The sequence below is a fragment of the Nuphar pumila genome, chromosome 15 (assembly GCF_984573655.1).
Source record: "Nuphar pumila chromosome 15, dmNupPumi1.hap1.1, whole genome shotgun sequence".
In the NCBI taxonomy this organism is placed as follows: domain Eukaryota; kingdom Viridiplantae; phylum Streptophyta; class Magnoliopsida; order Nymphaeales; family Nymphaeaceae; genus Nuphar; species Nuphar pumila.
Genome location: NC_143263.1, coordinates 70,017,642 through 70,042,668, shown reverse-complemented (window position 1 = coordinate 70,042,668; position 25,027 = coordinate 70,017,642). Strand labels below are relative to the sequence as shown.

At 39.1% G+C, this 25,027-nt stretch overlaps 1 protein-coding gene across 3 annotated transcripts in view; it reads left to right on the top strand.

The window, feature by feature from the left end:
* LOC149815553 (pantothenate kinase 2-like) overlaps positions 1 to 25,027 on the top strand; it is a 152,278-nt gene that overhangs the window by 44,857 nt on the left and 82,394 nt on the right. For all 3 annotated transcript variants that reach the window (XM_089988265.1, XM_089988266.1, XM_089988267.1), the window contains exons 12-13: positions 2,085 to 2,129; positions 2,369 to 2,417. In XM_089988265.1, coding sequence (XP_089844391.1) covers positions 2,085 to 2,129; positions 2,369 to 2,417 — 94 coding nt within the window. The remainder of the gene's footprint in view (positions 1 to 2,084; positions 2,130 to 2,368; positions 2,418 to 25,027) is intronic.

Sequence of the window (25,027 nt, the reverse complement as noted above, 5' to 3'; positions counted from 1 at the left end):
CTTGCTATGAATGTCTCAATCAACGATTCTTGGGACCACCTAGTCACCAGGTTGGTCAAACACTCGAACTCTGCCTGGTACTTAATGACGTTGCCCTGTTGACAGATCTTGGACAACGTAACGTGGTGGTTGACATAGGCATAAGGGCCGAACCATATCACCAAGGCTCAGGAGAAGGCCTTACAGGGAAGCGTACCTATCTGCGTCTCGAGCCAATGGTACCGACAGATGACTTTATCCTCCAGGTGGATCGAGACCAAGGTAACCTGATCTTCCTCCGATGTTTTGGCAATCTTGAAGTATTGCTCCGTGCGGAATACCCAGTTGGTGGGGTCTTCACCAGAGGAATTCAGGAAGTCTAGCCCAGTTTGACGGACGTGGTAGGGTCCCTGTATGGATCCTATCTCTAAGCCGCTGGCTCCCGACCCACCGCGATGCCCTGAAGCCTAAAGGACTACTCTAGCCTCCACAGTTTTGCATGGAGTCTAGGATAGTAAGCACTTGTTGGAAACACTCATCCAACCTGCCGTTTAACTTGTCTATGTGTTCGTTCACCCTGGTGAGCCTTTCCTCAAGGTGATTGTTGGGAGCTTGCATCTCTGTGCGAAGCTTTCCAATCTAGTCCTGGGCTAGTGTCATTCTTGGAATTTACAAGGCCGATACGAATTCAAGAAACGAGTATCGAAGGCTCACAATCAAACAAGAACACCTCACGCGTGCAACCTACTAGTTGCAGGGCTCGTGCACGCAGGATTGATCACTCAAGCTACAAGGTGTAATCAGCCACACACCTGGGTTTGTCAGACCCTCCTAAAAGCGTTCACTCGTGATCCAAGAACCTAATCCTGGTTAGAATCGTGTAGGGCATGAGCCCTTGTTGACGCACAATAGAAGTTGATTTGTCTGATCTTGGCTCCACGAAAAGACCTACTTTGATTCCAATTGTCAGAACTCGACCTCAGGGAGGGGCGGTTCTGACTGGCCTAGGCATGGATGAGGGTTGAACGTGAGTCCCATTAGGGGGTGTCGGTAGGTAGGAGAGAGAATATCAATCTCTTCTGGCCGGTGTCTTGCGTAAGGAAGAAGGCTGGGGCGTGTGGAGGGAGAATTTTGATCCCTCGAGGTTGAAAACAAGTACAAGAACGAAGAATAAAGAATTCACTTAATAAACTTCATTGATTATTAACCAAGAATAATAACACTTATTTATAGAGTCTATCAAAGAGTCCTAAAAGCAATAAGAGACCAAAGAATTTAGAGTCCAAGGAAATAAAGAATTCAAGAGAGAGAGAATCACAAAAGTAGTAGGAATCCCAAAAGGAGGGGCGTCCTCTGATCCTGCTAAGGCTGAGACTCTTGGACGGCTTCTCCGGTGGGGACTCTTGGGCGGATTGGATCCGGGTCGTGGGAATTAGGTCCTCCTGGACGGACCAGGGTGGTCCATAACATGTGAAAATTTAATAATTTTGATCTGTAAAGCTGTATGCAGAGTAGCATGGTAATTTAACTTATTCAAATTAACAGAACTTGCTAGTAGAATTGGTCATTTTAACCTCTTTAATTTTTCTTGATTCTCTCTGCAAAAAACTCATTTTATTTTGTCAAATGGAGTGATGCACTGATTTGGTTGGACCCTATTAGCAAGTTAGGTGATTGCTCTACCTTTTGCTAATTAACAGAAAATGACACAACAGGCTGGTTCGTAAATTGTGTACTTCACCAAAAATGAATGATTACACTTTGGGCTACCAGCATGCTTTAGGTTCATGAGGCCATAGAAAACACCTTGGCTGATTTATGATTTATTCTAAGTCAATTAAAAATAACATGGACGTTGTGTTGTTTGGATCTGACTTTCCAAATACTTTTTAATTTGCCAAATGATCCTTCTGCATCCTTGTAATTGTTCAACAGGTATATCTGGCACACATTTATGATCAAATTGAGCTAGTTTTATGAGCTACTATAATATCTGTTCTTTTGTTCATGTTGTTGTAATTCCCATTATTGTTGCATTAATTATTTTATCTTGATATCTGAGTCACTATGAAATGTTATTTACATTGCCAGAATTTTTTCCATAGGTATGAGCCAAACACTGTTGACCTCTCTGATCATAATGAACTTGGGTAAGTAGCTCAGTTAATTTCCTAATGTCTAAAAAAATCACTTCTATACTTTTGACAATGATACATACATACATTCATATACACATACATGTATATACATGCATGCATACATACATACATACAGACATCTCTATCTATGTATATATGTGTGTATACACACACATGTATGTAGATATGCTTATTTGATAAAGGCTTTAGCAATACTAGGTTTTTACCCTTAGTGCGTTTTTCTCTTGTAGATATTGGTTGAATGTGTTGTCGGAGCATTTATCTGACCTTGTTGATAAGGTAGAATTACATCACCTTATAAGTTTTACATGAGATACTTGGAAATTGTTGCAGATTTGCTTTATTTCATGCCTCTACTGGTTAAAGACACTGTAAATGGAAAACTATTAAAATTCAGGATATGTCAAATGATAAGTTGTCACTTCCCCTATCTACACATAATAGCCATATCACATTGACACAAACAACAAATATACAAGGATAAGTAACTTGGCCATGTCAACTTTATGGAAAATTGGATTATGGAGAAGCTTTATATATATACTTGCGTGATATACAGTGTAATATATGTTTAGTTCTTGTTATACAGTTTATTTTACAAAGTCAACACTCAAGATCATTTAGAAATAGAAATATAGGTGTGTCAATGACAAACTGTAAAAGAAAAGCTGCAAATAGGACAAACTAAGGGCTCTTGATATTACCTGAATGTTGGGCATGTCTTTCTGACAACGGTTTTGATTATGACCATGAACATGAAGTACCATTGTATGTCTGATGTCCATGTTGTTATTATCATGTCAATGTGAGACGCACAAGCTAAGTGAATTGTTTATGTGGCTGAGCTTAGTAGTTTATTGCTTATGCTTAGGATTTAGGACAGTGGCATTGTAAACTCTATGTGCAGACTTGTCCTGCCACGCATCATTGAACAATATGTTGTCTTGCACTCCCAACATGTCTTCCAAGATTTTCATCATATCCTGGTGTCTTTATATCCATCATATCATCTATGCAGATGTAAAATTTGTTAGATTTAGGGTTTATTAGGTTCTTGCAGAGAGAAAAAGAAAACAACAAGGTCTGGGTTGAAACTCCACAATTCCCAATAATGGAAAACATGTTCTTTACTGTGAATATATATTAATCTTACAACTGATAAAAATACCCTTAACATTATAGAATACAAGAAACAACTAATAAGGGCATTTAGGGAACAAATGTAACACAACATAATAAACATAATAAACAATCGTTAGCATAAAAATCACGCTTGATGTGATCTGAATCTGGATCCAGACCCAGATCCGACCACCTCAACCTCACACTCTAATAGCCTCCCTCAAGTTGTACCTGGTTAACAACAATGGACAACTTGCTTCTTAAATACCAAAACCTGTTCGTTGGGAGGCCTTTAGTGAACAAGTCAGCAACTTGGTCTTCAGTCCGGACATAGTTGGTCTCTATCTCCTGATCCTCCACTTTCTAACGAATAAATTGTCGATAAATTTCAATATGATTTGTCTTTCCATCTTGAATTGGATTTACTGAAATCTTGATAGATCTTTGATTATCACACAACAAGAGTGACTTGGGGATGACTTCTCCCAAATCATACAACATGTGTCTACCATGTCATTTCAGCTGTAACTGTAGCCATGAAACGATACTCTGCCTCTGTACCTGACTTCGAAACAACCTTTTGTTTCTTACTACTCTAAGAGACCAAATTTCTTCAAAGAAAAAACATAATATCCAGATATTGACCTTCTCTCATCAGGATCTCCTGGCCAATCGACATCTAAATAAGCTGTAACCATTAATACATCTTCATGTGTTGCTCTTTTTTTGTAGAGCAAGCCATCTCCAATAGTACCTTTTAAATATCTCAAAATTTTTTTCACCCTCCATATGTGACATCTAGGATGATGCATTAATTGTGATACTTGATTAACAACAAAAATAATATTTGGACGGGTAAAAATAAGATATTACAGCATTCCAACTATGCTTCTGAACTGTGTTGATTGAAACTCCAATTCTCCATCATTTTCTCCCAATTTATGATGAATGAGAACTGAAGTTGCAACCGACTTACAATCTTTCATGCCCGTTTACTTAGGAGATCTATCGTGTATTTGTGCTGAGTTAAAATAAGAGAATCAGCTTGCCGATCTACATCTATCCCAAGGAAATATCATAGCAGACCAAGATCTTTTATCTTAAATTTTTATTTAAGAACCTCTTCACTTCTTCAATATGTTCACCACAACTGCCAGTAACAATTATATCATCAACATGAATTAGTAACACAGTGATAAGATTGTTACCTGTGTAAATAAAGAGTGAATGATCTTATGGCAACCGAGTAAAACCATAGCCTCAAATTGCAACCGAAAAACTCTCAAACCAAGACCTTGAAGCTTGCTTCACTCCATAAATAGACCTTTTTAATCTGCAAACATGATTCTTTGGTTTTCTTTCACTATACCCTGGTGGTTGCTCTATATAAACTTCCTCCTTAAGATGCTCATATAACAATATGTTCTTTACATCCAATTGACTTATTTTCCACCTGTGATCAATTGTGAGAGAAACAATGATCCATATAGTGCCTATTTTGACAACAAGACTGAAAGTCTCATCATAATCATGCCCATACACTTTGGTGAATCTCTTGGCTACTAGGCAAACTTTATATCTCTCGATGGTACCATCGGGTTTATATTTTATTTTATACACCCATTTTAAGCCAACTACATTTTTATCAGGCAGTCTTTTCACTATCTCCCAACTCTGGCACTCATGCAAGGCCTGCATTTCTTCATTCATAGCTCCTATCCGCCTATTTGATTGCACTACATGCTGAAATGTTTTAGGTTCTCGTTGTTGTCCAATGTAAGTTAGGACGCATTGAAAGTCTATATTTAAATTTTCATAACTCACCCATCTTTCAATCAGATGTCTCACCTTGCTTGATGTTCTTATTGACTGAAGTTGGCTCTCTTGATTTGACAATTGTTGTTGATCTTGCAGGACCCTCTGCTGAAGACTTTGATTATGCCTTGTATAAACACATCCCTCTTTGAATCAACCTGGTGTGGTCTCTACATTGCCAAAGTCAATTTCTGTGTCACCATTCAATTCAGTTGAAGGATCTTCCAAGACATCTTGACTTTGATCAGGAATAAGATTCGGCTGTTGCACCTTATCATTCATAGCTGAAAATAGGCTATCATCCAGCCAAGGATGATACACTTCAATATTATTTTTGTCTTGCATAGTATAATGGCAACACTGATCATTAGAAAAATTGCATTCATCAAACACAACGTTTCTAGATATTTTGCCTAACCTTTGTAATCATCAACATATCCAATGAAACAACAAACATGGGCTTTATGCTGAAATTTGTTTCTCAGCTGACTGTCCACATGAACATAACACACATCCGAATGCCTTTAACTCATTATAATTTGAGTACTTAGGAGAATTGTTCTGCAAAAGTTTCATGGGCAATCGATTTATGACATATATAAATGTATGAAATGCCTCAGTCTATAATTTTATAGGAACTTTGCTTTCATGAATCATGAAAATTGCACTCTCTACAATATGACGATACTTTCTTTCAGCAATGCCATTTTGTTGAGTTGTCCGCAAGCATGAAACTCTTCGACCAATTCCATTATTCTATAAAACTTCAATAAATTCCTTTGACAATTATTTACCACCACCATCACATTGGAGATTTAGAATATTTGATGAAAATTGAGTACAAATATAGGCACAAAAGGTTTTAAACACACCAAAAACATCAGATTTATGCTTCAAGAAAAATATCCAAGAATAATGAGAGTAGTAATTAATAAATAAGACATAATATTTGCTACCAGAAGAGGAAGGAAATGGAGATGCTCCCCATACATTAGAATGAATAATGTCAAACGGTCTCGAAGCTCTTTTATTATATGAATTGAATGACAAAACATGACTCTTACAAATTTGACAACTAGGACATAGACTCTCACAAGACTCTTCACCCAAGACAAATTTAGGTAACAATTTATTTAAAACTAGTCTTTCAAAGAATACTCTACCACAATGACTTAATCTACTATGCCAAACATTAGATTGACTAGACTTTGAAATACTGAAAACAGACGCAGAGGACTCAGGCTTCGAGTGACTATCCAATGTAGCACGAGCAGTCAAAGGATCTTCTTTGAAAACGTACATGTTGTCACATCTATCTGCTTCAACGAACGTCTTCCTCGTTTGAAGATCTTTAACATACACAGAAGATAGAGTAAATTCAACATATGAATTGGTATCATCAACAAGCTTAGAAACAAAGTCTATATATATATATATATTATTAGGGGACCACAATACATCAAACAACTAGACAAAATGAGATTTGGATCAGAGTTACCAGAAACACGCATGTACTAGGGGAAGCGCGCTTCCCTAAGACGCGCTTCGGAAGCATGAAACGCGGCACTTCCGAAACGCGTGGGGAAGCACATGAAAAACATAGGAAGTGCATCCCCCTTTAAAGGGAAGCGTGTCCCCCGTTAAAGGGGTACTCCTTTAAAGGGGGATGCGTTTTTTAAAATGTCAAGTTTGCCCCTTTTTTTTTTAAAAAAATTAACACGTGAAAAACAAAAAAATTAAAGAAAATCGTTTTTGAATAAGGGCAAAATGAACATTTTCAAAAAATCGTAAAGATAAAAAAAAGAAACTTAAGGTTTTTGTTTTTTTCATCCAACTCTCTCTCTCTCTCTCTCCCTCTCTTGTTTTCGGCCACCGGCGACCTCCTCCTCCATTGACATCCGACGATCGACGACCTCCTCCTCCATTGACGTTCGACGACCGACGACCTCCTCCATCGACGTTTGACGACTGACGACCTCCGCCACCGACGATGTCTCTGTTCAGGTACGCTCTCTTTTCTCGATTCTCTCTCCTCTGTCATTTCTCGTCCCTCCGTTGTTGCTGTTTGATTTTCTACCGAGTCTCGATCGAGCTCGATGCGTGTTTGGTTGGAAATGAATGGAAAGAAACCGATGGGTTTGATTGGTTTCAGTCGGCACGTTGGCGATGCTGTCACTGTGCGTTAGATACGTGAATTTTTAAGATGTCTTGGTGACATGATCGATTCTTATCAGCGAAGCAGGATTTTTGCGTCGATCGTTCACAGGGAGTCACTTTGCTCGCTGCGACGCTTGGTTAATAGCAAAGTCACAAATCTTGTTATTGGTATTTTCTCGACGGTGAACAAAAATATTGCAATAAATTGAAGAACTTTGTTTTTTTTTTTTGGGGGGGGGATCTATGTACATTTAAAACTTGAAAATGTATGAGAAAACACAATAAAAACATTAAGATATAAAAATGTTGATATTATGTTAATGATATTGCAACAAAAACCATGATATGTTCAAAATATCTTGTTTTTTGTGGGGGGATTGTATTTGTTTCTAGAGATCTTGCGCTAAAATAGCGTGGCTTAAAAAATCCCGAGATATTTTTGTGAGTATGGTTAATAGATATGAAGTGCATTGGGGATTTGGGGGGTTACTAGTTAATTGGGTGACCCCACACTATTGTGTGTACTCAGTTGAGCTAAGATTGGGCTTGCTTAGGTGCAATGTTTTTTCCACTCTTCATTATCTTGTTGGGTCTGCAGTGTCACTTGCAATCTTGTTTTAATCAATTAACCGGGAGAAATGTCTAACTAGGGAATACTGTAGCCTAGGGAATTTGGATCATGTTGGTTGTGTTCATAGTTTTCTTCTATGTGGTCCCACACTTTCCCGCTTCTTAAATTTTTGAAAGTGCCTCGCTTCCCGCTTCTAGCTCCCGCTTCCTGTATCGCTTCCCTCTCCCGCTTCCTCGGCTGGTAACTCTGATTTGGACAAAGAAAGAAAAATATCTTCGGAATGTGTAATAGGGTGGCGTCTACCATCCCCAGTAACAATATTGTTTTTACCAGAATAAGAAATCAATTTGGAGAACTTACCTGGTTCACCTGTGACATGGCTGTCAACTCCTGAATCAACATACCAAACACCCTGATCATTTTGTTTGAAGCTCAGTCCGAAAAATGCAACCAACATAAGCTCTTTGTCAGGGCCAATTTGCCTTTTGTTCTGCCCTTGATCTTTAAGTAAAGATCTACCTTTAGCTTCATGATTGTACCTTAGATCATCTTTAAACCAACACTTTGCTTTGACATGACCTTTCTTCTTGCAAATGTAGCATGTAGGAATGTTATTACTGAATGCACCTCTCCCTCCTGGAGAGATGTTAGTAGTAAGAATTCCTCAACCTCCCTGATTGCAAGCTCTGCCTCAACCACGTCCACGGCCTGAAAAAGATCCCGTAAACAACACATCATGGGAATCTACTTCAGTTTTTTCTGTATTTGACATCCCCTTTAGTGACATCATATAACTAAGGAGTTTGGCTTTGAGGTCATCAAAATTACAAACAATCTCAGCATATTGTATAGTGGACATCACATAAAACTCAGGTCCCAAGCTAACTAAAGCTTGCTGAATTTTGTCTCTAAGATACTTGACATCCAATTAACGCTAGCTGATATGTAATGGACTTAATCTTGTTGAAATATTCTATAATAGACATGGATGCTTCCTTCTTCAACATTTGAAATTCTCTTTTCAAATAAATGATCTTGACTTCTGAAATCTATTAGTAGGTCTGTGATCCCAACTCATACCTGTTAAAAAGTAGAATCTTTTTTAAACATTTGCGAAAACATTCTCAGAGACCCGAGGCCTTTACTGTTATAACCAATCTACAACCACAAGGGATCTTACATTACCATCAACGAAAACAAACCAACTTCATTTATTAAATCATAGAGTTTGAGAACATGTGCAAATGAATATAAATGAATAAAAAAGTAGACCCACTCTGTCCCTAAGTAAAACTGTCAAGTAGTTGTTTAACCATCGTAGCTTCTCGTAGTAGCAGGTTCCCTCATTGGCTCTCAGAGGCTGTGAAAAACATAAAAATAAGAGTGTCAGAATCATAGATCTTACGTACGAGTCTCTCTAATGAATCAAATAAGTAAAATGAACATAAATAAGATTCATGTAACATTTTAGAGGGCTACAATTACAATGAATTTATAATTCAATTAATCATTCATGCAATACAGAACAATTATTAAACAATAGAAAACACTACTAAGCAATAGAAAACATTTATCATGCATTAGAGGGCAGTTATCATGCCACTATCGTATAATACAAGAGAAAAATAAGTAAATATGCATAATCTAATGTATAACAGGAATATGCATAATATCAATGCACATGCATGAGTAAATTATTATCTTTATCAGAGTTTTCTTTTATATGTATATCTATATTAAATGTACACCATTTTTGTTCCTCTTTTTTATTATCATAGCCCGTGGATACTCAAAACAGGTAAACAATTCCTAAGGTCAACTTAGGTTTCCAGTTATAGCTTAATACACAATTTGTATTTTATTACTAAGTTCTACACTTAGCCCCCGACGGATATCAAGAATCAACATCATTCATTGGAATATTAGAAATCAACATCTAATGTCGGGACACCAGGGAAATCAACATCTATTGATGTCACTTTCTTGGTATACCAATAACAGCAGCTGTGTCTATACACCATCCTCAGACAAAGTGACAGAATCTTCTTAAAACCGTGGCTGAGAGGTGAACCACCTATTTGGGTTTAGGAGCACAAACACACACAAAGTTTTAGTATCCTCACAGTTCCCCAAAACCACAAGTCAGGATTTCTACACTAAAGAAGGGACATCCAGGAAAACGTGAATTACACTGTTCTCTTCTTTTTATCCTTTTATTAAAAGATTAATTTATTTCAATTTTTTATTTTGCAATTCAACATGCAAAATACCACAATATACGTTTCACAAATCAACATGTGAAACCCATCACGGGACCACAACCCGTGGCAAGATGAAACAGTGCAATTAATTTAATAAATATTAAGTTGATTTTTGCGATGCATAAGAAAAACTAAACATGGTGCATCACTTGCTCAAGGCCCACACGGCCTACAATGATCCACTTTTGATCACCAACGCATCTTATGCAAAAACCATCATGAGCATGCCACTTGTACATTCATTTAACTTACTTCCAAGTAGACACTCATACTTGTTAAACAAGAATGTACATGATTAACAAATTTCACATGCATGTATTGACACGATTAATCAAAATACATGTTTCTTTTCATTAATCACCTCATGCTCAATATGTAGACATTCATGCGAACATGCATATGCGGAACCGTAAAAAATTTTCATGATTTACACATGCCCACTACATGCACATGCAAGTAACATTGCATTAAACTTATTGACCATGTACAATCAATCATAAACATGAGAAAACCAGATTTTTTACATGAATCCTATCGAAAAATCCGAATGTATAACCAGCATGAATCAACATAAATACTGTGTTCAACTTATGTGAAAAGATCTGGGTTTTTAAATCAGTAAAACCCACATATTTTATTACTTATATATATATATATATAAAAATTTTTTTGACACATATACAGACACAGGGCCCAGCCGAACCCGGGTCGGCTGGCCTAGCCTGGCAGGCCCTGCTCAGCCCAGCCGAACCCAGGTCAGCTGTGCCTAACAGGCCCCTGCAACTGCCCAGTATTATATATAAAAAATTAAATTTAACAATATATATATATATATATATATATATATATATATATATTGTTCCCCGCCTTTTTTTTTCTGGCAACTGGCCCAGCCGAACCCAGTCGGCTGGGTCTGTACACTACCAAAACACACCCAGCCCACTGGGTCGGCTGGCGCCAAACCGAGCCACCTGCCCAAGCATGATATGCATAAAAAAAATAGTTTAACAACATATATACTGTTTTTTTTTATTCAACATGATCAGATCTGAGCCCAGCCGACCCAGTCGGCTAGGACTCAGATTCTGCCCTGACAGAGCCCAGCCGACTGCGTCGGCTGGTGCTTCTGTCCTGCCCAGCCTGACCCAGTCGGCTGGGCCTGGTCTGGAACCACTGCCTGTAAAGAATAAAATTTTATATATGTTTTTTTTGGCAACTATATGAAAAACTTTCTTGTAAAGTAGGGACCCAGTCCCAGTGTGTGGCCGACTGCAGTCGGGTGGGACTGGACAGCTGTCCGACCTGTCCCGGACAACAGTCTCATAAAGTCTAAATTTTTTTCTTTAAATAGACATTATATAAGAGTAAGACTGAATATATGGAATGTCGGTTTAGTAAGCAACGAAGTAGTGATGGGAGTGTAGTGAAGCTTGGTGAGCAAGATATACCGGTGAATGATTATTTCAAATATTTGGGATCCATCATTCAAAAGTATGGAGAAATTGATGGAGATGTAAATCATAGGATAAAGGTTGGGTGGATGAAATGGAAAAGTGCTACTGGAGTGCTGTGTGATCGTAGAATGCCATTGCGGTTGAAGGGAAAGTTTTATAGGACGACTATTAGACCCGCTTTACTATATGGTACGGAATGTTGGGCTGCCAAGAGACATCATATTCAAAAAATGAGTGTAGCTGAGATGCGGATGCTTAGATGGATGTGTGGAAATACAATAAAAGATAAGATTCGGAACGAAGAGATACGTAAGAAGGTAGGTGTTGCACCCATTGAAAATAAGATGCGAGAGAATCGTTTACGGTGGTTTGGACATATTCGGCGAAGGCCTAATGATGCTCCAGTTAGAAGGTTGGAGAAATGGGAAAATATATTAGTTAAAAGAGGTCGGGGTAGGCCTAGGAAGACTTGGATGGAGATGATAGGAAAGGATATGAATGCTTTGAACCTCACCGAGGACATGGCGTTGGATAGAAATGATTGGAGGAAAAGGATTCATGTGGAAGACCCAAAATGAATTTCTTTTTTGGTTCATATCGCTGACCCCAATTGTTTTGGGATGAAGGCGTAGTTGTTGTTGTAGACATTATATATATATATATATATATATATATATATATATATATATATATATATATATATATATATTTGTCATGGTCCAGATTTCGATTCCAAGAATCACGGTCCCTTACTAACTATGTAACAGGGACTTGGCAAAGCAGGTGCTGCACCCGCATCGACGCGACGCGGGTGTGCGTGCCGGTGCGGTCAACGCGCCCAGGGTCATTTTCGTCTACATTTCGAACGTTAAAAAAAATAAAACCGATGAAAAGGAGTGATTAGGGCAATTTTTTTTTTGCCCAAATCACTCCTCTCCTCTCCTCTCCCGCGCAGCTCAGCTCGAGCCCTCTCCTACCGACGCCCCGACGCCACCTCCTAAGCTCCTCCTCTCCCTCATCGCAGGTACGTCCCTCTCTTTCTCTTGTTGGGTCGGCAGGGGAGGGGCCAAGCCCCCCCCGCTCCCTCTGATTTCGGCAGGGGAGGGGCCGAGCCCCCCTTCTCGCTCTCTTGTTGGGTTGGCATGGGAGGGGCCGAGCCCCCCCTGCTCCCTTTGTTTTCGGCAGGGGAGGGGCCAAGCCCCCCCTCTCGCTCTATTGTTGTGTCAGCAGGGGAGAGGCTGAGCACCCCCCCATGCTCCCTCTATTTTCGGCAAGGGAGGGGCCCATTCCCCCCTCTTGTTGGGTCTGCAGGGGAGGGGCTGAGCCCCCCCTGCTCCCTTTGTTTTAAGCAGGGGAGGGGCTGAGCCCCTCCCTATTTTCGGCAGGGAAGGGGCCGAGCTCCCCACCCTGCTCCTTTTGATTTCAGGGAGGGGTCGAGCCCCCCCCCCCTCTCGCTCTCTTGTTGGGTTGGCAGGGGAGGGGCTGAGCCCCCCCTGCTCCCTCTGTTTTCGACAGGGGAGGGGGTCGAGCCCCTGTCCCTGCTCTCTGTTTTTGGCAGGGGAGGGGCAGATCCCCCCTCTTTGGTGATTTTATATCAAGATAATGTTAGTCTGCATAATTGATTTAAAATTTTGAATGCATTTTTTTTGTGTTTTTAGGATAAAAATGACGGATAAAGGGAAAAAACTTGCGTCATCCTCATCACAACATGTGAGTTCTGCTGCTAGTTTTGCTGATAGTTGTGAGATTGATGATGTGGAGCCACTATGGGTACATGTAGATAAACTTGCAAAAACTGGAGAAGGAGGTGGTGGAAACAAGCGATTTCGATGCAAGCTCTGCGAAAGAGATTTTATTCGGTCTTACACAAGAGTGAAGACTCATTTGTTGAAGATACCAAAACATGACATTTCAGCTTGCAGAAAAGTTGATGAGGCAATGCGAAGACAATACAAGAAAAATATGAGAAGATAAAGGCAATGTCCGATTCTTGTACAGTTAGTGTGCCATTTGCAAGCCACCAAGAAGATGATAAAAAAAAAAGTCAATGTAGGAGGTAGAGGAACAATACAAGCATCATTCAATACATATGAAAGAGAAGAATTTGATAGAAAAGTTGGGAGGTATTTTTATTCTGGTTCACTCCCATTTAATGCGGCTAGAAATCCTTATTGGAAGGATTTAGTAACATCCTTGACAAATTGTAATTTGAGTGGTTATGTACCTCCAAGTTCAGAAAAAATACGAACCACATTTCTTGCAGAAAAGAGGGCAAATGTGGAGAGGTTGCTGGAGATTAAAAAATATTCATGGGAGCAAAATGGAGTTTCTATTGTGTCTGATGGATGAACATATATTCAAAGGCATCCATAGATCAATTTCATTGCTTGTTTGCTTAGTGGCCCAATATTCTTGAAAGCAGTTGGTGCATCTGGGGAATATAAAAATGCAGAGTATTTGAAGTGATTGTTTATAGAAGTGATAAAAGAAGTGGGTGATCAGAAAGTGGTACAAATCATTACAGACAACGTTCCAGTTTGTAAAAGTGCAACATTGAGTTTAGAGAGTGAGTACCCTCACATTTTTTGGACTCCCTGTGTAGCACACAGCTTAAATCTAAGCCTAAAGAGCATCTGCAACCCCAAAGAAGAAAAAAATTCACAAGCATATGCTTTATGTTCATGGATTGAAGATTTAAAAAGAAATGTCAAAAGCATTAGAAATTTTGTTGTTAACCACCATCGTGCTAATGTTATATTTAATAGGCATTCTGACTTGAAATTGTTGAAGGTCGCTGAAACACTTTTTGCGTCCATCATTGTGATGGTGAAGATGATTAAAAGAGTGAGAATGCTTTGATTAATATAGTGACTGATGAAAATTGGACATTCTATCGTGCTGATGATGATATCAAGGTTCAAGAAATTAAAAAATTCATTCTTGATGATGAGTTTTGGGACAGAGTGGTATACTTTCTTCAATTTATGCAACCTATTTGAGAAATGTTAAGAGAAGTTGATAAAGATGAGCCCGTGCTTCACAGAGTTTATGAAATGTGGGATAATATGATTGAAAAAATCCAAGGTATAGTTTTCAAGCATGAAGAAAAAAATCCTGCATTGGATGATTCAGATTTTTTTAATCATATTCATTCAATTTTAGTCAGAAGATGGGATAAGAGCAACACTCATTTACATTGCATGGCACATTCTTTTAATCCAAAATATTATTCAAATAAGTGGCGAGCTGGTGGTATTGGTCTTGTCCCTCCAAATTTAGACCCAGAGCTATCAAGACATAAAAATATGTGTATGAGAAGACTTTTTCCAGAAGCATATCTTCTACATCAAGTCACACAAGAGTTTGAAAAATTTTTATCTTCGAGATTATATGGACCGGCATTATTCGCGAGAGAAGAAGATAATATAGATCCTATCACATGGTGGTTAACATTTGGATCAGAAACACCTCTTCTCCAACGTCTTGCATTAAGATTGCTATCGTAGCCTGCTAGTTCATCTTGTTGTGAAAGAAATTGGAGCACATATTCTCAAATCCACAACATGAAGAGAAACAAACTCACCAGCAAGCGTGCAGAAGATTTAGTATATGATCATTCAAATCTTCGATTACTTTTGCGAAGCAATGATGAATACATGTACTAATTTGCTCTCTTAGTTATTTGATTATTTCTTAGTTTTTCATTTAAATATACTTGTATTGTATTTAACATTTTCAAATTGGGTTTGTAACGCAGACAAGGAACATCCAAATTTTGGGATGTAAACCCAGAAGAGTGTGACTTTGAGGGAGAGCATGATTTCAACATAACAAACATGGATTTAGCTGAGCCCAGTATTCCTTCTAATGATGCATTTGATAATGAAGAAGAATTTTTTTAACATCCATTACTTCATCAGGATATACTTTGGTATGTAATTTAGTTCTTTTATTCTTTACTTATTTGATTGATATTTAGATTGATTTATGTAATTGCTTTACTTATTTGATTGATAATTTGATATTTAGGTTGATATACTACATGCATGATGAATGATATTATGACAATGTTAACTGTTAAATGTTAAACTGTTCAAACTTCATATATATATATATATAATTTTTTTTTGCATTTTTGCCCTTACCGCACCCCCGCACCTGGGTTTTTTGGAAGTGCTGCATCCCCGCACCCGCACCCGCACCCATGTGACATAGCTTACTAACCTGTCTAGATCCGTCCGCTAGTCTGGTGGACAAATCTGTCTAGAATGGACAAAACAGAGAAGGGTGCAGATCTGTCCAGATCTGCCCATCATCACGATGGTCAGATTTGTCCAAAATATCCATGGAGATGTATATATATATATATATATATATGTGTGTGTGTGTGTGTGTGGGTGGGGGGGGGGAACGCAAATACATGCAAAAATAACGTAGGAATTCAAATTTCACATATTCTAGACTTACCTACATCGATTTCCATGGATTAAAAAATGAAAAACCAAAATAGAATCCATTGTTTCCTACAAAAATATTGCCTAAAGCTTATTTAGTCTCTTTTTCTCATCCGAAACAAGAGACAACACCCGTACCTTTTTGAGGTTCAAAAGAAAAGATGGGTGAAACGTCAGACGATCGGAAAAGAGGATAGACCGTTCCTCTTTTTCTCCTTCTCTTTTCCTTTTCCTACTTCTCCCCTCTCTTTCTCTCTTTTCCTCTTTTTTTTTTTTGACTTTTTATAGAGAGGATAGGGGGTGACACCCCCGCTCTTTTCCGGCCTTCTAGACTGGGCTGGAGAGAGGACTTCCCTATTTGGGAGCCCTTCTCACCCACTTTCCAATTTTTTTAAAAATTCTTTTTATTTTGACTTTTTTTCAACTCTTTACTTATTCCTAATTTTTTTTTATACTCCTTTTTGTTTACTCTTGTCTTTTGGGCAAGTGTGGACTCTTCTAGAGTCCTATTATTAGCAACTTTTTGAAATTCAGAATTACTTATAATTAATTAATTATTAATAATTAAATATCCAAAAGCTTCCAGAGGGTACCTTACCCCTCTGGGAGTCTTTGTAACTTCAATTTAAACTTATATATTGAATTTAAAGTTATATTTTCGTTGGGTATGAATTTTGGATTTGGATTTGGATTCAAGATCCAAACCCATATCCCAAACCCGGTTGGATCCTAGCGATCCTTGTTGCGGTGACAACCCCTTTGTCATCTTTAACTTCTTTTATAAGAAACTCAGTTAGAGCAACAACTGATCTATCCAGGTGACGAGTGAGATCCTGACTCCTAATAAAAGGAATAATCTGCCTTTTCCAAGTAAGATAGTTGGAGTTATTCAGCTTTTTTGAAATTAATTGACCAAGAAAGTTGGCAGAAATGGATCTTGAGGAAAAACTTGAATCCATGACAGGTGAATGATAAATCAATGCAAAAGGGTAAGTTAGAGTAGCCAATAACTAGAGAAGAAGATGAGATAGTCAACAACCAAGATGCTGGGAATAGATAATGTAGAAAAAGATGGGATGTACAACCACCTGTGTGTAGAGAGAGAGAGAGAGAGAGAAAGAGAGAGAAAGAGAGAGAGAGAGACGACTGCACAATAGAAAACACATTAACTTAATTGATTAGGGCTTCTCTCTATATTAAATAGAGAGAGGCAAAAGAGAAATTACATGTAAGTCCTTATTAGGACAAAATTTCAAAAAATCTCTAATATAAAAGAACTTAAACAAAGAACCACCTATTCTCAACACTCCCCCTCAAGCTGGAGCATAGATATCAATCATGCTCACCTTGTCACAACATTTTGAAAAATTTGACCTAGCAAGAGGCTTTGTAAACATATCTGCAACTTGGTCTTCTGACTTAAGGTATTTGGTAGTGATATGACCAGCTTGAATCATATCTCTTACATAGTGGCAATCAACCTCAATGTGCTTTGTTCTCTCATGAAAGACATGATTGTTTGCTATATATGTTGCCGCTTTGTTATCACACATCATGGTCATTGGAGAGGGAACCTTCACCTGGAGATCATGAACAACAATGCGAACCCACATCAATTCAGCAGCTGTTTGCGGCATAGCCCGATATTCTGTTTCTGCACTCGACCTGGAAACCACATTTTGTTTCTTACTTCTCCATGAAATCAAGTTGTCTCCCAAAAACACACAGAATCCTGTGGTAGATTTTCTATCTACTACAGATCCAGCATAGTCAGCATCAGAATAGGCTACTATCTCCAGAGTTCCACCTTTTCCTGAACAATAACCCTTTTCCAGGGGATGATTTTAGATATTTGAGAATCATTATGGCTGCATTTCAGTGTACCTCAGTTGGTTTGTCCATAAACTGGCTAACTTTGCTTACTGCTAAAGCAATATCCGGCCTGGTCACAATTACATATAATAACTTCCCTACTAGGGAGCGATAGCTTTTGCTATCAACTGGTTTTGACCCTTCTTCAAACAACTGAACTTTATGGTCCATGGGAATATTTGTTGGTTTAGCTCCCAACATGCCCGTTTCCTTTAATAAGTCAAGAACATATTTCCGTTGAGACAAAACCATCCCTTCACGGCTCCTAGCAACTTCTATACCCAGAAAATACCTGAGTGAACCAAGGTCTTTTGTAACAAAGTGTTTTTGAAGATGAGCCTTTATGGCTTCAATAACTTTCACATCATCTCCTGTAAGAATGATGTCATTCACATATACCACCATAACAACTATGCCAGAGCTAGTTTTCTTGATAAATAGTGTATGATCTGCAGATGACCTATTAAAGCCAAAGCGTGACATCACTTCAAACAACTTTTGAAACCATGCACGAGGACTTTGTTTCAAGCCATAAATCGCCTTTCTCAATCTACACACCTTCTGACACTCCCCCTCAACCTTGAATCCTGGAGGTTGTTGCATGTAAACGGTCTCAGATAGATCCCCATATAGAAATGCATTTTTCACATCTAATTGGCACAAGCGCCAACCATGCTGAACAGCTACTGAGAGAACATGACGGATGGTACCCATCCGTGCAACAGGAGAAAAAGTTTCAAAGAAGTCAATTCCATATGTCTGAGTATACCCTTTCGCGACTAATTTGGCCTTGTACCTTTCAATAGAACCATCAGATTTGTATTTTATTGTATATACCCATTTACATCCAACAATGTCAGCATCTGCTGGGGAATCAACTATGTAACGACCCCAACTCCTTCCCCTTTTTAAAATGCAATTTTTTTTTTATATGCAGAAACCTTCCCAAGGACCTGGGGTCCTCACAGTTCCACTTTCCATTGGATATCCCATCACCACAAATGTACTGACAATCATCATCAATGAGTAGTAACACCAACCATTTATTTATGAACCGAAGTAAATTGTTATTGCCATTCTTTATTCAACCAAAGAGTACAAGAACTGAAGATAACAATGGAGCCAAGAACAAAAAAATTAAAACCACTCTGCCACTGCCGAAACTGTCTAACCCAAAATGTGACCCCCGTCCATCCTCAGTGAACAACCCATCTCTCACTGCTCACCATTTCCTGTAAAACCAACGAAGTAGAAGGGTCAGAACAGAATTCTGAGTACTACTATTTCAAGGAAATTAGGTGAGACAGAGAACATGAATAAGATTTCATATGTTGATTTGAGTGAGTGCAGATACAACCAACGTGCAACATCTGACCATGCATATATGTGACAGATTGTGTATACTCACAGCTAAAGAACAGTAAGACGGTAACACATAGCAATAACAAACCATTTCAACATGCTTTTAAGAAATGAATTGCATACATTTACCATATCATGAACTAAAGATCATCTCAAATTATGCAAGACCTAGTGCAAAGAAGAAAATGCATGACTTCCTTATTATCTTACCTTTAAGTTTGATTTTTCTTTCCATATGCATGCCCTTCTTTAATGCATACAACTTTAAGTTTCTCTTTTAAATTTTCATCGCCTGCGGATACACCAAACGGGTAAAATCCCCGAGGTCAAGTAGGTTTTCAGGGTAGATTAGTACACAAATTGGTATTTTATTACTGGGTTCCAACCTATCCCTCGACCAAGTCACCTTCGGAACATTAGACTTCCGCATCTAATGTCGGGGACACAAGGGACACCCCACGCCCACAAGTGCCACTTCCTTGGTACCAAACAAACTCACAGCTGTGACCAACATCACCACTCCCGGGTAAAGTGGCGGACTCTCCCTAAAACCGTGGCCAGGAGAAAGAACCTTCATATCGGGTTTTGGGTACCAAATTCACGCACATGGAGTTTTTGTATCCTCACAGCCTCCCCAGGACTGGAAACTCTAAGATCTCCATTCTCCAGATGGAAGACCTCAGATCAATAGTTACACTGTTCTTTATTATGTTTTTATTTAATTCGGTTCTTAGTTTTGCAATACCCTATGCAAAAGTGAAGTGTAAAGCTCACATACACCCCTGCGAGAACTCGTATGGGACTCCCGCCCACGAATACCATGTGAACAGTGTAGTAGTGTGCCATACCATCTTACGTTGTGTAAGTGATGCAGTCAATGTGGAAACCAAACCCACTTTCTTAACAAAGTGCATGAGTTATCACACCATATGCATGTACCATTCATGTACAAGTGTCTCCATGACACCACCTACCTCTTATGCATTCATCCATCGTTCATAAATTCATGATAACAATCCATGCATGATATCACATTTTAAAACCCACATTGATCCATATATGCACATGAAGGCATTAACCAATACATGCTTCCATGTAACATTCCACATATTTCAACAAACATTCATGATTAACACGAACAACAATATACTAACCAAGCTCACATTTAAGTATCATGAGATGAAATGTTATCATTCATCCATTCACCGGCAATTGTGTAAATCCCAGCACCTACTAGGAGGAGTGATTGGTCTTGCAAATCCTGGGCCTCTCGTTCTACTGTCTAAATAGTCCATACTACTTAGACTGCTGGCTGGACTAGCTAGAAGGGATCATCCAACACATCCACCGAACAGGTTACTGCACACACTTTCATAAAAAGGGAGAAAAGAAACAAACAGTCTATTCCCCTACGGCTAATGGTCTATACCACAAAGAAAACACACCATTAGCAGCCGATTATGGAGGAACAGTAATAGCATTTAGAAATAATGCTGATAGTGGCAACCATCGGTACCCAGTGAATGTATCCAACGGATCAGGCTGTTGTCATGCCTGTTACAATATTTGTGCAACCCCTGCACCTAACCTTTTTCTATAATAGGATACACAGATTTGAAACAACGACCATAATCTTCCAATGGTTTCTCTGATTTCAAGAATACAATATATAAGTTCAGACACAACAAGATTTCATGCATGTAGCAATAACAAGATTTAATCCCACGACTATGGTTTCCTTTTTTTTTTCCAGTGAATAGCAAGAATCACGATCTAAATACACACTCAACTTCATCGAGTTTTCCTGCTTTTAAACTACCATTTCCACGTTATATTCTAAGCAAACAATTTCAGATAAGCCAAAGAAAATATCATATTATGTATACCGTAATCCACTATAAATCAGAGCACACGAATTTTAACAAAACCTCTAGTTCAACACACCCCATACACACCCAACCCGTGTTCATCGATCTCCAGGCTAAAGAACCCCAAAATCCGGGGTATTCCAAGCGAGAACTGGGCTGCCGTAACCGGCTGTCTTCGCCCTTCACCGATCCCATGTCGGCCAAATCGGAAATCTGAGGGTTTAGGGTTGGACCAGCATTATCCCCCAACCCAGATCGCTACCCCTAAACACCCCTTTCCCTTTTAATTTCTTGAAAGAAAACACTAGTAATAATCCGAAATCCTATTCCCATAACCTCTCTCTCCTCAAACCCTCATACAAGATCGAACCCACGTTCGATCCCTCACCCATATCCAAGAATAGCCGTACCTTTCTACGGTGATTTTTCGGTGGCTGGAGGCTTCCGTCGCGAATAGATGCAGGCTAATAGCTTTCCCCCCCCCTACTGCCGTGAAGGAAGACACTCGCAAGACCCTTGACAGGTGCGGATGGTCGAAGCTCTTGTCGTTGAAGGGCTCCTTCCTCCACCGTGCGCACCAATCGTGAGAGGAAGGGAGGTCGAGTGGAAGAAATCAAAAGCCTGACTGAGGGGATTCCCCTCCCTTTTATGCCGAGCTCCCCCTTTCCTCCTCCTTCCGAGAAAAGAGGGGTTGGTTACGTTCTGCGTAACCCCCCCCCTTTCTCCCTCTCGAGTTCTTGAATGCAAGAATCGTGCTTAAGGCACGATTCTTGTTCTTATTTTCATAAGACTCGTACTCGGGTCCGGGTCCAAACCCTGCGACCCGCAATACCCAATCCAGCATACGCATGGATTCGGGTCTTCATGAACTAACGGATCCTCAGTTGGATCTTTGCGGGTCCAACTGGGGGTCCGACCCTAATACTTAAGTATTTACCCAATTAAAATTATTATTATAATCTTAGTTTAACACCCATTTACTGATTCCTTCACGGATCCGGATATCGGGTCCTAGATCCAAATTGATTAAGTATACCTATTTCTTCCGGATATTACAAATTAGATCCCAGGTATGCTGAGATACTAAAGCTATCATTTCTTCTTGCATAGCCAGCTTCCAGCGATTATCAAGTTCTGCCTGTTGATAGTTCAGAGGAATAGTTTCAGCAGATAAGGCTGAAATAAAAGACTTCATCTGATGTCCAATTCTGGCATGGGAGACAAAATGAGATATGGTATATAAGGTACATTGTCTTGTCTCCTTTCGTAGAGCAATAGGCCTGTTATCATCATTCTGAAGATCACTATTGTCAGTAGAACTTACCTCAGGAGAAGAAGAAGATGAAGGCTCTTGCGGAAGTGGAGCTCTACACACATATACCAATGGAGGATTATTAAATCTGGAAGAGGATGAAGTTTGGTTCGGTAATGAGGGCACAAATTCCAAAGGAAAAGGAGGTATAGGTAATGGAAAAGACTCAGCTGGATCAACCTGCAGCGGGGAACCGAAACTAGAGTAATATGGAGAGGATTCCAAGAAAGATACATCTGCACTGACATACTTGGCGAGAAATAGGATCATAACATCGATAGCCCTTTTAATTTTTTGGATAACCGATAAATATGCATTTTGTAGCTTGAGCGGTTAATTTATCACGGTCAGGGCCAAGTTTGTATACAAAACAAACACATCCAAATATTTTTGGTGAGAAAGAAAAAAGTGGGGCATTAGGTTTTAGGATATGTAATGGAATTTGATCACCCACAGAAGACGAAGGCATGCGGTTGATCAGATAGCAAGCAGTGGTAATCGCATCACCCCAGTATAACGCAGGAACATTGGATTGAATCATAATGGTCCTGACAACATCAAGGAGGTGCCGATGTTTTCGCTCAGCCACCCCATTTTGTTGAGATGAATAGGCACAGAAAGTTTGGGGTTGGATGCCATGATCTTGGTAAAATTGTAACAGACCTTTTGATTTAAACTCGAGAGCATTATCAGTGCGAACAATCTTGACAATAGATTCAAACTGAGTTTTTTATTTCAAGAATTAGGGATTTGATAATACTTGGAACTTCAGATCGTTCTTTTATTAAAAATACCCATGATAACTTAGAGAAATCATCAACAATAACAAGATAATAACGACACTGAGTCCTAGTAGGAATCTTACTAGGACCCCATACATCTGCATGAAGAAGTTCAAAAACTTTATTACTAGACTGACTCTGACTCGAAGTGAACGAACTTCGATGATGCTTACCCAACTGACATTCTTCACACTGAAATGATGTGGTGGAAGGAATCTGAGGAAAGACCGACCAAAGCTTTGACAATAAAGGATGACCAAGACGATGATGCCACTGAACATGATTGAATGAATGTTCCACTGTAGCATGAACAATACCTATTGGATGATGTAGGTAGTAAATTCCATTTTCTTCATAGCCTCCACCAATCTTCTTCCCTGTCAGCAAATCCTGAAAATGACAACCCATTGGATCAAATATTACTCTATAGTTTTGTTCTTTTATAAGGCAACTAACAGAGAGTAAACTTTGAGCAAAGTTTGGAGCATGAAGAGCATTTTTCAACTGTAATGAGGAGGATATAGAAATATTTCCCTGACCAACAACCGGGGAGGAGCTCCCATCGGCTAATGAGACTCCAAGCTGAGCCTTAATATCCTTTAGATCTGAAAAAACACGTGAATTTTCACACAAATGTCTGGATGCACTAGAGTCAATAACCCACTTACTATCAGTTGGATGAAGATGATTTCCGGTTGAATAGGCAACACCAGCTACAGGAGGGGTGAAACTCAAAGGTCGAAGAGCTATCAGCTCATCATATTCCGCACGACTAAGGGTGATACTACTTTCATTTGCAACGATATTCTCTTGTACATTTGTTGCCTCGATAGTAGTAACATTTGCTTTTGGAGTATATGACTTTGATGAAGAAGAGGTTGGCCGACCATGCTTATCCCAGCAACGATCTTCTAAATGTCCAGATTTTCCACAAAATGTACATTGAAGCTTTCTTCTGCCTCCCATACCACATCCACGTCCTTGTCCTCTGATATTCTGAATATTTCCACACCCATAACTAGATGGGACAACAAGAGCAGATGACTGAGTCACAGGCTGAGATTGTGGCAGAGAGATCGCAAGTCTACTTAGACGATTATAAGCATCAGCAAGAGTGGGAACATCTGATCCAGTCAACATTTGAACTTTTGCAACAGAAAAATCTGAAGAAAGACCTGTAAGAAAACGAGCAACCATGGTTTGTTCTTGATGATCCTTTTGCTTCGAGCAACAAAGAGGCCTGTGAGCATTAAGTCTTTCAAACACAACTTTGAAAGAGGCATAGTACTGGGCCAAGGTCTGATCTCCCTGTTGTAAATTATATATTTCCTGTTCGACTTGCAGGATACGACTCACATTCGTTTCTTGTGAGTATGTATCACGAAGATTGTCCCACATCAGTTTGGCTGTATTATAGTAGATCAATCCATCTGCAATATGGGGTTCGACACTATTCATGATCCATGACATAACTATGTCATTATCTTCATCCCAAGTAACATATTTTCCCAATTTCTCAGTGGGTTCGCCTTCCAACAAAATATGTTTTCGACGATGTTCAGATACCGACATCATAAAAGTTCTGGACCACTTGTCATAGTTGGTTTCATTCAACCTTACGGAAGAGCCATACGAGAAGGGGTTGGCAAAAGCCTTATACTCCCCAATATGTTCCATTTTGGAATCACATTTCGAAGTTTCAGCCATACTGAATATGTGATCCAAATTAAAAAAAAAGATTACCTCACTTGAACAACAAGTGTTCAAGAGGAATTTTCAACTCAGCAGGAAATCACACCTACTGTTTCCACAAAAAACAGCAGCCCACACACAAAACAAAATTCAACACAGCAAGAAAT